General features: G+C 37.6%; 1 protein-coding gene across 1 annotated transcript; it reads right to left on the bottom strand.

Moving 5' to 3' along the window:
- Nucleotides 1–714: 714 nt before the first annotated feature.
- Nucleotides 715–12,564, bottom strand: arr3a (arrestin 3a, retinal (X-arrestin)). Its single transcript, XM_020920085.2, has 15 exons — nucleotides 12,546–12,564; nucleotides 4,964–4,992; nucleotides 4,783–4,843; nucleotides 4,661–4,705; nucleotides 3,525–3,715; nucleotides 2,944–3,003; nucleotides 2,783–2,859; nucleotides 2,552–2,687; nucleotides 2,060–2,144; nucleotides 1,889–1,961; nucleotides 1,276–1,413; nucleotides 1,090–1,173; nucleotides 963–986; nucleotides 814–863; nucleotides 715–719 (listed from the first exon to the last, which is right to left on the bottom strand). The coding sequence occupies exons 1-15, from the start codon at nucleotides 12,562–12,564 to the stop codon at nucleotides 715–717; spliced, it is 1,077 nt and encodes a 358-aa protein (XP_020775744.2).
- Nucleotides 12,565–15,359: the final 2,795 nt, after the last annotated feature.

Raw genomic sequence — 15,359 nt, 5'->3', positions numbered from 1 at the left:
ATTTAATTCTAATCCTAATTTCTCACCATTCTGAAACCTATGGATAAAGTGGGTATACATTTTCTTATTTTGTACATAGAGTCTTGCCTCTCCTGTAAAGATTATGGGATGGTTTTCATTCTCTTTGGTACACAGCCCTTAACCTTATGGATGAAATCGCTAAGGAATATTAAATAATGGGATAAAAAGTCACAATCATTGTTTTTATTTTTCTTAATTTATTGTGTTTTTCACAGTGGGAATCAAAATCATTTTCACAACACTAGGAGAAGGAAAAGTGAACAGTTCTGAGAATGCTCTCTTACACTAATAACACAGTGGTGTGTTTATGACAGGCCTGTGTCTACACTGATCTGACAGCTATATTCAACAATACAGAAAACGTAACAATGTGTCCAGAGAAGTGATGTTACAACATGGGGATGATGGGGAATGTTTAGGTGCATCTGTGCATTTCATGGCTCAGTCTTGTCTCTTCTTGTTCTTTTCTCTCCACTCTCCACCTGCAACTCACTCTTTGTCAAACAAAATGGAAATAAATAAAAATAAATAAAAACATATTTATTTATTTATTTTTAATTCAAACACACCTGGACTAAAGGACTGGTTGTCTTTGTCACTGTAACAAAAAGAGAATAAACATTGTTATCATATTTTATTCATTTTTTATTGTGTATTTTAGTCAGTCAAATTATACTTACAATATTGAGGTGTTTACTCTGTTGAGGTACAAAAGATAAAATATAAATTTATGGCACATAAAAAATATAGTATAATAATGATTCTGTTTTTAGCATATGTATTTATGTTTACCCTCAGGCTTGGGGTGCATAAGCATCAACGGCAGCTCAACTGTGACATCACTAAATAAAGACACAAAAATATATTAGAAAAAGAATTATTCAAATAATGGAAAGTAAATATGTTATACTGGCTTTAAGTTAACTTAATATTTAACTCACCTGGCAGTAAGGCCTCCCAGCAGGCTAGACAAGTTCATAAGAAGAGGGAAAGAATGTATTATTTTTATTAAAATGTATTATTTTTATTTTATTTTTCTTGTTAATTCAACTATTTCGTAGTATTTACCCTCCTCCAGCCACCATCAGGTTGATCTTGATCTTGTAGGAGACCAGGATTCCCAGCACTTCCTTCTCAATGTTTGTCTTCAGGCTGTGGAACAGATAAAAAGTTACAAATCAGATCTTGGTTTGTTTTCAACTATATTAACATTGACATTAGAAATTCCCCTGTCAATCAGTGAATCTTTCTTACATTGTGGTGGAGGCGAGGTTGGTATCTTCATCTTTAAGCCGACCGTCCAGTGCCAGGCCTCTCTTCTCTTTGTTTTCACTGAGCAAAGGTGTAATGGACAGAGTGTTGTCGTAGGTGGCAGTAGGGTCCACAGTCTCACTGAAAAATAAAATAAAATTAACAGCTCTATCCATACAGTACATAAAAACACATAAGGTACACTAACTGTTTTATTGTGTCTGTAGAGAAAACTGTTCTCTACATTTGATCAGTGCAGCGCCAGGACCCATCTCCAGATGAGCTAGGCTTCGTATGAACTATGAACTACCTGTTGTGCAGTTTTGTGTTGATGAGTTGCTGACTGCTGTATTAGAAACTTACTTAGAATAATTATTAGTATTTTCCCAAACAGAATACATAGGTCCACTATTGTCCCGTTAACTGATTTAAAAGGGAGAAAGAGATATGTTTACTTTGCTAAAAATATTTAAATTTACTCCAAACAAGTGCTATTGTGATACAAACAGAAGCTTGAGGGATAAACTGGCTATATTAATTTTACAAATGTTCTAAAATGCTAATCATCAGCTAACAAACTAACCTGTGCCTGCGTGTAGTGTAATTGGATACTTACGCAAACTCTTGGCAGTAAACAGTCTTGGTGTATTTGTCGGCACAGTACAGCACGATGTCTGTGCACTGTTCCACTGTAGGAGAGAGAGGAGGGTTTGAGTTAGAATCACTGTAATGTAAAATAAGCCTGTAAATATATGGGCCTCATGAATGTACCATGCAGAACACTGACCAGTGATTTTGAACTTCTTCACAGTTTTGTTGCTCTCGTTGTTGATTTTGATTTTGATTGGGATGCTCTCACCGTGGAAGTAGAGCTGTGTTCAAGCACAAAATCCAGTGAGTTACCAGACAGTTGTACCACAGATACAGATGTTCTTCGTCAAGGATTTTAGCATGTTGAGGACTTTCAACCATTCAAAAGTTTGAACATTTTCCTTTTAATTATTTATTATGGTCTCTTTTCATCACTCTGAAACTATGAATATGCAATGAGCTATAAGAAATATGAAATATGTTTTGTTATATTTAAATGAACATTCACTAAACATAAACAAGTTAGAAAATGTTTGTGAAGGTTTAAACTGTAGGGCTAACAAAAATAATATAATATAATATATTAATAAGAGTAAATATACAATACAGAGCACTATGTGTCCAAAGTAACTGTAGCTTTTTGTATTCATTATTATGATTATGATTCATAGTTGAATGAGATCCTTACATCTTTCTGTAGGGAGGCCTCTAGATGGACAGGCTTGTCGGACATCATAAAGCTCTTGCAGATTTCAGATTTTGGCCCAGCGCCAACCTGAGAGGGGGCATACTGGATTTTACGAATAATGAGGCGAGCTGTGTCTCTGGTAGAATAATTAATAAAAAACAAACATAATTCATGGCTGGATGTAGAAAACATGATGTATATGTTATATGTGCAAAATATAATATCATTTACTTCTTCTCAACTTTCTCATCAGGGTTGTCCTTTTCCTTGGCAAGGTAGGCTTTGACCTCAAAGTCAACACCACAGGCCTACAAATAACAAAAGCTGAGCAATGCAACAGGGCTGAGACTGTACAACTCATATTTCACTTTAGCAATTCAGACAATTCAGACCTTTCCATTGTCATCAGGTCCTGGCTGCAGGGACACTGAGCACGGCAGGTTGTTGGGAATCTGGAAACAGACATTTAAAAAATAATAATTTTGTCAAAATAAACAATTTTTTGGGTTTGTATTATTCTGTGACAAAAAGACAGAAGGTAATAATTGCTTGTAAAATGATCACTTTCATATTTAGACTACTGCAGGGCTGCGACTTACAATGATTTTAGTAGTCGACCTGTCAGTAATTATTTCTTTGTTTAAATGGCTAGTTAAATTATTACTTCTCGTATACTTTGAGATGCAAAATACAATTATAACCAAATGTTTGAGAGTCTATATGGTCCAGATATATATGATTATGCTTTTAAAATTGTTACTAGTCACACTTAATTTGATTAATTGTTACGGCCCTTCACAACAAACCTTATTAGGCCTAGAAATTTGTTGGTTGCAGTAGTTTTATCGTACAAAATTAACCCAATGAAAACAAGAAAAAGTCAATATCCACCTAATAGTACATACACTGACAATACTTAAACTGGTTACCATCAGTGGTTGCCTATCTCTAATACATACAGTATTTGACATACCTCAAAAGTGAAGGCGTAGGCGTTGTCCCCAGCCTTGGCCAACAGGGTGTCGTGCATGGGGGTCTGAGCCGGTTTGGATGTCTGGGGGTAGATCTGGACGTGTTCGATCCAGATGTCCTTCCTGAAGCACAGGCCCATCACATCCAGGTCGTCACTGCCATAACGAAAGGCACACGCCAGCTGGCAGAAGACTACGCACACAAGAAACATATAGTCAGATGAAATGACAGCAATCAGTAGCCCTATAATGTTTACATGATCAAGTTATTAGATCCTGACCCAATTAAAGGGTCTTTATAATGTTGTTTCCTCATCAAAAATATACCCAGACTTGTGCTCTCTTTCATTCACACATGTTTAACACACAAACCCTGCATATTTAGGCTGAGTTCTTTTCTTAAACTGAAAACACTCAAATACAGGAAGTGCTCCACATGTTTTTAAACTCCATACACCTTCACTAGAATCAGTTGGATGATTTCAGCCAAGGAATTGCAAATTTCTCTTGAACAGAAGGTACAGAAAAGTCCTGCATATGGTCTTACTTGCAAATTGTGAGAATTATTAGGACAAACCGTGCAACTAGGCCTTCGTCAGACAAACAGGGTTGTTGCAATGGTTGGTTTGTCCTAATAAATCTCACAATTTGCAAGTAAGATGGTGTGTGGGATTTTTCTCTATGTTCCGGGGCTGCTCCCTCTCCTCAACGCCCCCTTCTCAAGCAATTGATGTGCAAAGTTCTCATTCTTTTATCTTGAACAGAATGTAAAACACATTTTGAGCTTTAGATATGTAGACACACTAATAATCATGGGTAACAGGTCATGTGTGAATGAAACAAAACACAACTCTGGGTGTATTTTTGAAGAGGTTACAGCATTATAACATACCTTAACCTCACAAGAGACAATTTGGCATAATATAAGACCTTTAAGTGACAAGGTTCCTCATCCTGAAATATTTATTTAAATAGTGTATAAAGAAACATAGTTTTTATTTGTTGTGTTTTGGATATCAAACCAAAAGAAAAACCAAAACCAAAAGAAAATCTGTTATTACAAATACTTTAAGCAATAGTCAAGCAATTTGCTCAAAACTGAATAGATCTGGATACCACTTTTAAGGGTCACTGTTACCTTTTCTGTCTCCAAGCTCTGCAGGGTCTATCTTAACCACACCATCTGTAAAACATTAGTGTTAATACATTTTATAAGAAACATACAGCACTTGAATTTGTGACTGAATTAACTCCACTTACCAACTTTGTCCACAGATGTTGTGTGGTCCACGTAGTCACGCTTTCCCAGGTAGAGGGTGAGCTGTAGGTTAAGAGCAAAATTCTATTAAAACCAACTAACTACAGCCAATGGATTACATTATTTACTCAATACATAGGTTTGTTATTCATAAAGAAAAGCATGTACAATGACTAGACTTACCCCTCCATTCTTGCTGGTCTTCTTGAAAACTCTGGAAACACATAATTTTATATGATCAAATGTGTTATTTCACATAAAAGGTAAAACATTACAATTTTGCCCAGATTCAAACTAATTATGTACACATTCATTTATTGGCTGTGAATATGTCTAATCCTTTGCTAGAGAGAAACTTAAATTAATTTGATGCAAAGTAGTTGTAGTAGTGTGTCTGGGCAGCAGAAGGCTAATCACTAATACCTCATCTGACTTGATCCTTTTAGTAGGAGCTAAGAGAGGAGCAGCTTATTCTGATCTCACCCGGATTCAAAGGCCCATCCAGGTGGTGTGTGAACGAAAACTCCTAAATAGCCTCTGAGACATTCATTTGAACCAACGCCTTGAGCGATTACACATTAACAAACTCTAAATAAATTATGTAAATCCACGTGAGGTTTTAAAAGGGCACACACAGGCAAATACGATCTAAGTTCTGAGTAAAATCAGTGCTGAGTGGAGAAACTCTTAGATAACCTGAGATCTTTTAGAAGGCATATTGAATACAAATACCAGAAATGGCAGTACTTTATAATACTTTTAAATACCTTACCTACCTAGCTAGTATGTTGACTAACTTCATGGCATAATGTTACTAATATGATTCAAAAGTTATAATGGAATAGCTTGAAAAAAAAAAAAAAAAAACAAAACAAATGAAAGTATACAATACGCCAGCAGAAAACATACTGTACATTAAATTTTTTTTAAAAGAAAAAAAAGAGAAAGAAAACTGTGTGTATTTTGTATTATACTGACTGTAAAATTGTTGCATTGGCTGTAAAGTGTACCAGGTATTTGACACCATTTATGCACCAATCACAAATTAATACATTGATTTCTAATGTTATTTGCTTCTAATGCAACATATCCTGTCCTTTATTTCAGACATATATATATATATAGTGGTTTAGTACCAGTCCATAACACAGGCCTCCCTCATCAGTATGAATAAAAAGCTCTGTATACTGTGGAAACAGACTTACTTGGACATGTCTGAATTAGGAGTTGCACTTTTCTGTTGGAGAAAAATAAAAACAAAGGTTATCAAAAGGTTAGACGATGTGATTAAAAAGTCATTCAGAGTCAATCCTCTTAAGAGACCATTGGCATTTCAAAGACTGTGGTAAGTCTTTGTTTTCAGGGTATGGCAGGTGAGGCACTTTGGAGGAGATTAGTTAGCACACATTGGAACTCACACATACGCTGTTTTAGTCTTGAGTATTTACCGTTTTCATACATTAAGTAAAGCTGTGTCTTTTGCTCATCACAGCACTTGGAAGTGGATGAAAACGTTTAAATAATATTTATGAGCTGAATAATGATTGACCACTGGCAGATCATTTTGATATACAGTATAATTTACAGTCTGAGTTAAAATTGGTCAGAAATTATCTAAAACAATTCAAATAATCACAAGTAAGTCAAACAGTGTGAATTACCGTTTTTTTTCCTTTTACTGTTTAATTTTAAGAAATGAGTCCCCTCATATGTCAGGACAGTATGGGAGGGGACTATGTGAGGACAGCTAAAAGGATCACAGACCAAAGTGAGTTTAAATAGATTCTTCTTAAGTCCACACTGCAGCCCTCTATAGCTCTTTAATGCGGATCAACAGGCTGCTGTGAAAATTACAGCTGAGGAAAGTATTTTTTAATTAATTTAATTCCCATTGTAATTAGACATTTGATTTGAAGAAAAACAGAACAGAAAATACAAAAATTCTAAGACAAATCTAATCTTTTTAGTTTATTTGAAAGGACAGTAGTAGACAGAAGTGATAAAGTAATTATAAACATTCACTGAGTCATTCACATGCAAGTAAAGTCCAGTTTAAGTCAGTAATAATCACTTCTTCAATTATGAAGAAAACAAATGTCTCATTGTCAGTGCATGGGGGCAGTAGTGGTAAAACACTGATTGTTGTCTCTTATTGTTACACTTATTGTTGCCTTAAGAACCAGACTAACCAGAGTTACTATACTCACAGTGGAAGCAGCTAATTAAAGCTAACTCAGCTATTCAGCACCACAGATCCAGCTGGGGTCAATCCATTAACTTTAATTAGGTGTACAGCTAATTGTGCTAACTTTACACAAATAACTACCACATATACGTTGTGTATCAAATGGGCATACAGAGTCCTGGTAATATTATAGAAGCATGGATTGCTGTAGTGCTACTGCCATGCATGTCTTCTTGACTAAAACAGTGCAGATTAAACGTGTTTTGATCTGGTCTGGGCTGTTTTTGCGTCTGTTCATCTATTGTAGAATCAGAGAACATCTCTTAAGACCCTAATGGTTTAAACTTTACATCAGACGCGGCCATTGTACAGCTCCCTGGCCACACACATTTGGTTGACTCAGACCGGCCCATTTAAGATAATTTGGAATTACAAAATAAACATTTTATAATTATACCTCATGCATCAAAGCTGCATTGCTTTTATTTTAGAGGCGTTTCTTTAAATGACATTTTTTGGAAGGCAACCTCACTTTTTCATTGCTTAATCATAACATAAACCCTTACCAGTCTTATCAGTTTGCCAAAACAATGCTATTTACTGCTTTTTATAAAGAAATACAATTAATATTATGCAGAATTGAGTTAAACATTTTGACCTGGCTCTCCATGTATATTATATTATAATATTTTCTATTATATAATATAATAGTTTTTCATGTGGCCCCATGGAAAAAAATAATTGCCCACCCCTGCTTTATGTGAATGAGAAACAGAGTAATGGGATTAGAGCCAGTACTACTGCTTACACTCAGGAGGGACAGTGTACATTTCACTATACAAAAACAATTAAACCTGAAGGCATTTTGAGAGGTATTTTGTTCTTCTTTTTGCATATCCTGTCTGGGTTCACCACAGCCAATGATCTTCCCTATCTTGCTCTGTACTTTACATCAGATGCCCTTCCTAGCACTATCTTCTGCATTTATCCATACTTGGGAGTAACACTGTGACTAGGTATTAGATACAAACATGAATATGTTGTATAGTATATTATTGAGTGTCTTATACATTCTACAAACATACATGCACAAATTTTGTACAGTTGTTTTGTACAGTAGGTTGTAGTTTGTAAGAAACAAAACAAACATCAAAAGCAGCTTGCTAAACTGAATATAAAATACATACAATAAATATTGCTATTGTTATATTACCCATTCACATACATGGCATACAGTATAGTTATGCTTACCTGTGTGATAGTGTAGCAGCTTGGTAGGAGTGTGTAGACTGTATCTGTGGAAGTTCTCTTTTATACACAGTGCCCCCTGCAGACTGACGTTCTCTTTAATAATCCCATTAAACAATCAGAGCTCCGCCTTTCACAAACCAAAAAGGATTTAAAAATACCTGCTCCTAAATCAGGACATAGTAGCACACTGATAGTAACAGTCACGTAATCCTCGTATACTGATAAATAACATGTGTTTAGTTGTAATTATGTCAGAATTAATGGTAACATTTTATAATAGCCACACTTTATACACTACAGCATGTACAAAGACTCAACTGATAATGAATAGTTTATCAAGAATGATTTAGGCTTAGTATCTACTTAATTAATACTCTAACCCCTTAATTAAGTTGTTACTAATCCTACTTAATTAATACCCTTCATTATGAATGAATTCTGTGTTTATGCTTTATTAAGGTGCACTTATTATAAAGTGGTACTGAACTTCTGAGGACACATAATAATTGGATAATGATAATTGGACAAGGGTCCATTCATAACTCAAATGGGAGTTGTACCATAGCCCTCAATCCAAACACTGCACTTTCAAGTAGTCACCATCAGAATACCTGCAGAGGAAATATGAGCTGAAGCTGCCATTTTTGTCTCCTCTGGCCACATAGAATCAAACAACATTTGACCCCCTTTCTCCTCCTGTCATGGGCTGATAAAAAGGAAAAAAATAAATACATAAAAGGAACAAGATCAAAATTGGGCACTTAGGTGCATTTTGAGGCATTCAAGTGCAGACTATGGATGAGGACATTTTACTATGATTCAATTTAGCTGTTCCACATTCAGTTCAAAATTATGGGCACAGACATCTCATTTGTTTATATTTAGTAAAGTAGTGTCACAGTGTAACAACATTATTTAAGTCCATGCTTTATTTGGCAGCTCTGATTTATTTTTAGTGGAGCTACTTCTTAGAATCAGGAGTCCGTCTGATCCCTGTAGATTAAGTGCTGGTCGAGTCCGCATTGTCGAGGACAACAGCAGTGTCATCCTCACAGTGAACTTATTAAACCCGAAACATGAGCCAACTTTAAAAGGGTTCCCTCTGTGTTTGCCCTCTGACCCTTGGAAATCTTCCAGTCACTGAGCATCATCCAACTCTGATGATGACATTTAAACAGGGTTGCACATTTTTCACTGCAGGAGCATAAAGGTGCACTGTGTCATTTTTCTAATGGTTGGCCCCCTGTTTGCATCATGCAGATATTACTGCTTTGCAATGATGATTATTTTAATGTTATGCTGTGGAACATTTCAGGCAAATAATATCATTACCACAGAAAGAAGCAGGTGGCATATACTTTTCTTCAGAAAAGTTACATAGTACACCTATGGTGTAGAATGGATATAGGGCAAAACAGTTTGTTTATTGTTGTTTTTGACAAAAGAAAACTAAAGTGTCCAAAAGTACACTGAAATATTACCTTTAAGTTCAATTATTTTATGGCTTATTTTGTTGTAAACAATCATATTAGATAAGAAATATTTATTGTGTCCGACTAGCCTGACCTATTGACCAGCTGGATGCCCTACTAGCCAAAGGTTTGAGTTAATCATAGTAAAGTGAACCAAGGCAACACTGCTTAAGACCAGGTTAAAGGCTATACCAAAGCATTATCACCTTTAATCATTTAAAGACTCAAATGAAACCTTCAAGACAAACATGTCCCTGATAAACAGGAAATGTTGCACAAGATTTCAGTTTGCATTAAAACAGTTTTAATCAGAAGAGAAACAGACTTTAGATACAGATGAAGATGTTAGTGGTGCATAATGGATGGTTTGTACTTATTGTTGTTTACTGGGCACTGGAGTTCTGACCATGACGCTCAACACCCTTCACTGTAAAGAGCATGCACACACATGAGAAGAACTATCCTGGCAGGCATCTTCTTCAAATCCGTTATGCAAATGAAATATGCTAGTAAACAAACAAGTAAAATAAACTCGTTATTGAGGGTAGCTTTTGTTTTTTGTAATGGTAAAATAAAAAAGTCACAATAGGCTGACAGCAAGGAGGTAGCACGTCACAAATTATTCTATGTATGGAGTAAGAAACTTCAGAAATATTTGTGTGCATAGGATAGAAATCCATGAATATTTGGGAAATCCGCACATATTTGGCTGTAGTTGAACATAAAATATTCGTAAACTCTTGAATGAGTCCAATTGTACATAAAATGTATTGTGTGTATTTTATCCATCAGAAAACGAATTGACATCAAGAATTACAATCACGAAATTAAAATTTATTATGATTTCTTCAGTACGAATACGAATTCACAGACGCAACTTGACTGTCAAAAATACAGCATCACTTCACAGGCATCATTTACTGAGCAGCAGAAACATTGATTGAGTTGCTGGACTTTTGCACCACATACGGACAGAACCACGACTGAACTAGGACTAAACAGGACTGATGCCAGGTAAGGCTGCCGCAATAACCACAAAAATGAATCACCGCGGTACACGGAGGCCCACCACGGTGGATGTTGGGCCACTGCAATCACCGCACTTGACCAACGTGACCCAGAGTCCTGCACGGGCCCATTTTTAGAGACACACACCCGCCTGGACCCATTAACATTCCATTTATTCCATTTGTCCGTGCCCGTGATGACCCAGGACTAAACCAGGACTAAGGTGCGCCTGCGTAGACCGTCTGTTGACCGCAGGTGAATGGACCGGCGCAGAACTCAGCACTGCGCGGAGTTAAGTGTGGCCGTCGCCGATCACGCTTTGCGGACACCTCCTCTGCGTGCTCGTGCTAGGGGCCCTCTCTCTTAAGTCGGTACTTGACCTGGTGCAGGACTCTGACCAGAGCTGCCACAGTGAGAGCTGAAGAGATGCAGCGGCATTTGTTCTAAAGCCAAATGTCCCACGCTACACACGCTATATCTGCGCGACAACCAAGGTACATGTGCATCTGCACAACAAGCGCATCATCGGAGAGAGAGTTTTCAGAGCCGCTGGAAATATTGTAACTCCAGGGGATGTGGGGTGGGGGAGGGGGTGCGATATCATCGCATATCTCACTGTTTAGCTGCTATACCGCACCGCAGGAGAAATTCCCTAACCGCGACAGCCCTAATCCCAGGACTGAACCAGGACTGAACCAGGACTAAACCAGGACTGAACCAGGACTGAACCAGGAGGACTAAACCAGGACTGAACCAGGAGGACTAAACCAGGACTGAACTAGGACTGACCCCAGGACTGAACCAGGACTGAACCTGTGTATGTTAGATCTATACACTGTGTGCGTGTATGCTTATGGACGTATAGAACACACGAAGACATGCGCATGCTTACATCAGTGTGCACAAGGAAAATGGCACTTATTTCTTTAAAACATTTAATTTATTACACAAGAAAGACAACTGTGCATTGTAACACCATCCTTCAAATTACGATTGAACAACTCCATTTGAATAAAAAATCAAAATATTCTGATAAATTCTATGCCAAAATGTGCCTGTAAATGGTCTAAATAAATCAGCTGGAAGGTCAAGCAGCATATCGACTTGACCAATATCATGAAACCAATATCTGATCCAGTAAATTTTTCAGTATTTGATCTGTATTTCAATACTGAATAATTGATTGAATTAAATATGAAATAATCTTTGGGTGCACTGAGGCACTGTGAAAAGTAACCTTGGGGAAAAGCAGAGCCCATAACTATCTCACCTGATATTAAGAACGTTACTAGGGAAGTTTCCCCGTATGGCTTTGTAAAAAAATATTAACTAATGCTGTTTTCTGTACATTGTCAGTCATGTCCAGCCAGCTAAACCATAAAGAGGGCAGTAATGAGTGAGAGACTTGTCATTGATGATAACCCTCAGTGACCCATGATGCATAGAGTCCAGGTTGTGCGGAGTGAACGACTAGGCTTATATCCATATTGTCATACAAAATACAGGTACACTGGAGACAACTATGAATTGTATTTGTCCCTCCTCCAACGACATTGTACATTTGTGTTTGTTTTTCATAGGGACAGAAATGGGGGACATGTCAAATCAAAGAAGCCAATGTGTAAAGAAAACAAGATCTTTACAGCATGTGTGGCTCTTTTGGACATTTTGGGATTCAGAGGGAAATCAATGTACGCACAGGACCTTGTGTTCCCATAGTCCACCTCGAGGTCCAGGCTGGGTCAGAAGGGCTGCTGAGGTCCTGAGGTGGAACTGTCATGTGTCCAGCATTAGAAAATCAGTTACCTCACGTGTTGTTTTGGCTCAGTGTTGCTCCGGGGACTGTTACTCAGGGATACAGGAGACATCAGAGTCGTTTCCTGCAGGTTGGTGGACAGCAGACATGTTGTCATGGAGAAGCATGGAATACACATGGCCAAAAGTGTGGACAAAATAATACATTAAAATTACGGAGCTTAGTCCTATAGCTTTGAATGACTGCTGTTTAGGATCTAAACAAAGGAATACATGAGAAATATACTGGACCAAATGGTGAGTGTTGATTCATTATTAACACATTTCTTTATAGATAAATGTAATATTTTTCTCTTTTGTTTTGAGCGTCCAAGACCAGGGAGATGTGATCCTGCAGAAAGAGAGGAGGAAGGGAAAAATGTCAGCGACAAAAATATACAGTACAGGTAAGTTTTTATATTGATAGTATTAAATTATTGAAGCACAGTACATTTATTTGTCTGTTTTTCTTCCAGTCAGATGGAACTTTAGAGTGTAGACTGTGGAGAAAAGAAGTGGAGGAGGAGGCTTATATCCACATTGTCATACAAAGTACAGGTACACTGGACACAACTATGAATTGTATTTGTCCCTCCTCCAAGTATATTGTATTGTATTGCCTTTTTTCATAGGCACAGAAATGCAAGACATGTCAAAGCAAAGAAGCCAATGTGAAAAGAAAACATGATCCTTACAGTATGTGCGGTTCTTTTGGACATTTGGGGATTCAGAGGGAAATCAATGTACGCACAGGACTTTGTGTTTCCAGAGTTCACCCCGAGGTCCAGGCTGGGTCAGGAGGGCTGCTAAGGTCCTGAAGTGGGACTGTCATGTGTCCAGCTCAAGAGACAAAGCACCATGGCCTGTGTTCTCTTCATCGTTCTCCATGATGACCTGTGTGCTGTTCACCAATCTGCAGAAAACGAGCGGAGTGAGAGGAGTGGCGGAGGAAGCTTATAGCTACGTTGTCATACAAAATAGGGCTGCTGAGGTCCTGAAGTGGGACTGTTGTGTGTCCAGTTCAAAAGACAAAGCACCATGGCCCATGTGCTCCATGTTTCTCCATGACAACCTGTGTGCTGTCCACCAACCTGTACCAATGCTTCTGATGTCTCTTGTCCCTTTTCTTTTGAGCTTCCAACACAGAAAAGGCCAGAAGTAAATGGGAGACATGTCAAAAAGTAGTCAATGTCAAAAGAAAACAGGAGCCTTACAGTATGTGTGGCTGTTTTGGATATTTGGGGGAACTCGAGGTATGCAGAAGGCCCTGTGTTCCAGAGTCTGCCAAGCGGTCCAGGCTGGGTCAGGAGGGAGGCTGAGGTCGTCGTGTGGCCATCTTACAACAGGTAAGATTTTAATATTTATACTACTGACATTTATTTGTCTGTTTTTCTTCCAATTAGACCAGACTGTGGAGAGGAGGAGTGGAGGAGGAATCTTATATCCAGGAACAGAAATGGAAGGCTGTTTTGCTGGTGGCCTTAACCACTGCCAAACGTGTCAGTGATATTCATGCTTTATCGGTGCATCCGTCTTGTATGCGATTCAGCACTGATAATTTCAGAGTGACCATTTGTGATACATTTGTGTTTGTGACAGAAATGGGAGTCATCTCAAAGTGAAGAAGTCAATGTCAAAAGAAAACAGAGAAAACATGGATTTGGAAAAGAAGGTTCTCCATGTTGGCCATTAAGAGTAAAACATCCATAATGCCGAACAAGAAAGAAGAGACAGAAGAGAAGAGGGAAGGGGAAGAAAACCATGAAAGATAGATTTGTTTCATCAGATTTAGAATTTTAAATGCTGGTGAATTTTTCACTTGTTTTAACCTTGAAAACACATGAATTATTTTTATTCTGAAGTTGCTGAATTTTGCAGTTAACATTTTCAATGTGCTTAAAAATTCAAAATAAAAACCTATTAATCACTTATTTTCAAGACCTCAGTCTAAATTCAGAGTATAAAATGTGCTGTGAAAAAAAAAAAAAAATCAACGTAGGCTATTTACTATTGTATTCTCTTCTGCGATTTGCAGTGGAGAGATCTGCTTGTCTCTGTTGTGAAGTAGCCTGTCTCATACAGCACCAAACAGCTGAGCAGAAATCAGTTGACTGCTCACCTGCTCAGTGACTTGTGCAACGCTCTCCCAGATCAATAACAGATGACATGATGACCACCACACAACTAATGTCCCATAATGTTTGTGAATCTATCAGTAAACTTAAGCTGAATATTTATTATTTTGCAGGTTTGCATTAGGCTACATAATTAACTAATTTATTTCCTAAATAACAAACAGGCAGCTCCCATTTGCCAGAGTAGAAATACCCCTCTGCCTTGTAATGTCACCAGCAGCCTTATTCATACTTTTGGTACTAAATCAGGCATTAAGCTATAATAGCTTTTATTTTGTACCAATCATAAGTTATTTCTATGTTACAAGACTTGCAGTAATCTTGTATTACCTTAATCTATAATAAGGCAGCCGGTAGTTCCATATGCACACAAAGCGCCCTTATTTTTCACTGAGCACCTGTCCCCCAAAACGTCTATGCACGATACTGAATTTGACTTATAAATGTAAAACTTCTATACACCCAAACACAGCGAAGATGTGATTATGAAAATCAAAGGGACAATTACATGCTCCACCAAAAAAGTCATTTACCTTTTAAACTGCCGCTGTGGACTTGGTTATGTGGGAAAAACATCTAGAGCACTAAAGACTCTGATATCCGAACATAGGAGCAATCTTAGAAATGGAGAAGCGCAGATCCATCTCCTCCTTCACATACACTGGGACCGAGCTCCCAAGAAGAGGAGGGGATATTAACGGACTGCTCCTACAAAGAGAAAGTTTTTATATTTA

Source organism: Boleophthalmus pectinirostris, unplaced genomic scaffold (genome assembly GCF_026225935.1).
Source record: "Boleophthalmus pectinirostris isolate CB_2022bp ecotype Guang Dong unplaced genomic scaffold, ASM2622593v1 HiC_scaffold_12, whole genome shotgun sequence".
Taxonomy (NCBI): Eukaryota; Metazoa; Chordata; class Actinopteri; order Gobiiformes; family Gobiidae; genus Boleophthalmus; species Boleophthalmus pectinirostris.
The sequence above is the reverse complement of the archived record's forward strand: the minus strand, read 5'-3'. Positions and strand labels throughout refer to the sequence as shown.

Bases quoted from the DNA above. Each gene is read 5' to 3' on its own strand.
- arr3a (XM_020920085.2), bottom strand. The intron at 4,844-4,963 runs GTAAGTCTAGTC...CTTAACCTACAG, and splicing joins AGACCAGCAAGAATGGAGGG to CTCACCCTCTACCTGGGAAA. The intron at 4,706-4,782 runs GTAAGTGGAGTT...AATGTTTTACAG, and splicing joins AACATCTGTGGACAAAGTTG to ATGGTGTGGTTAAGATAGAC.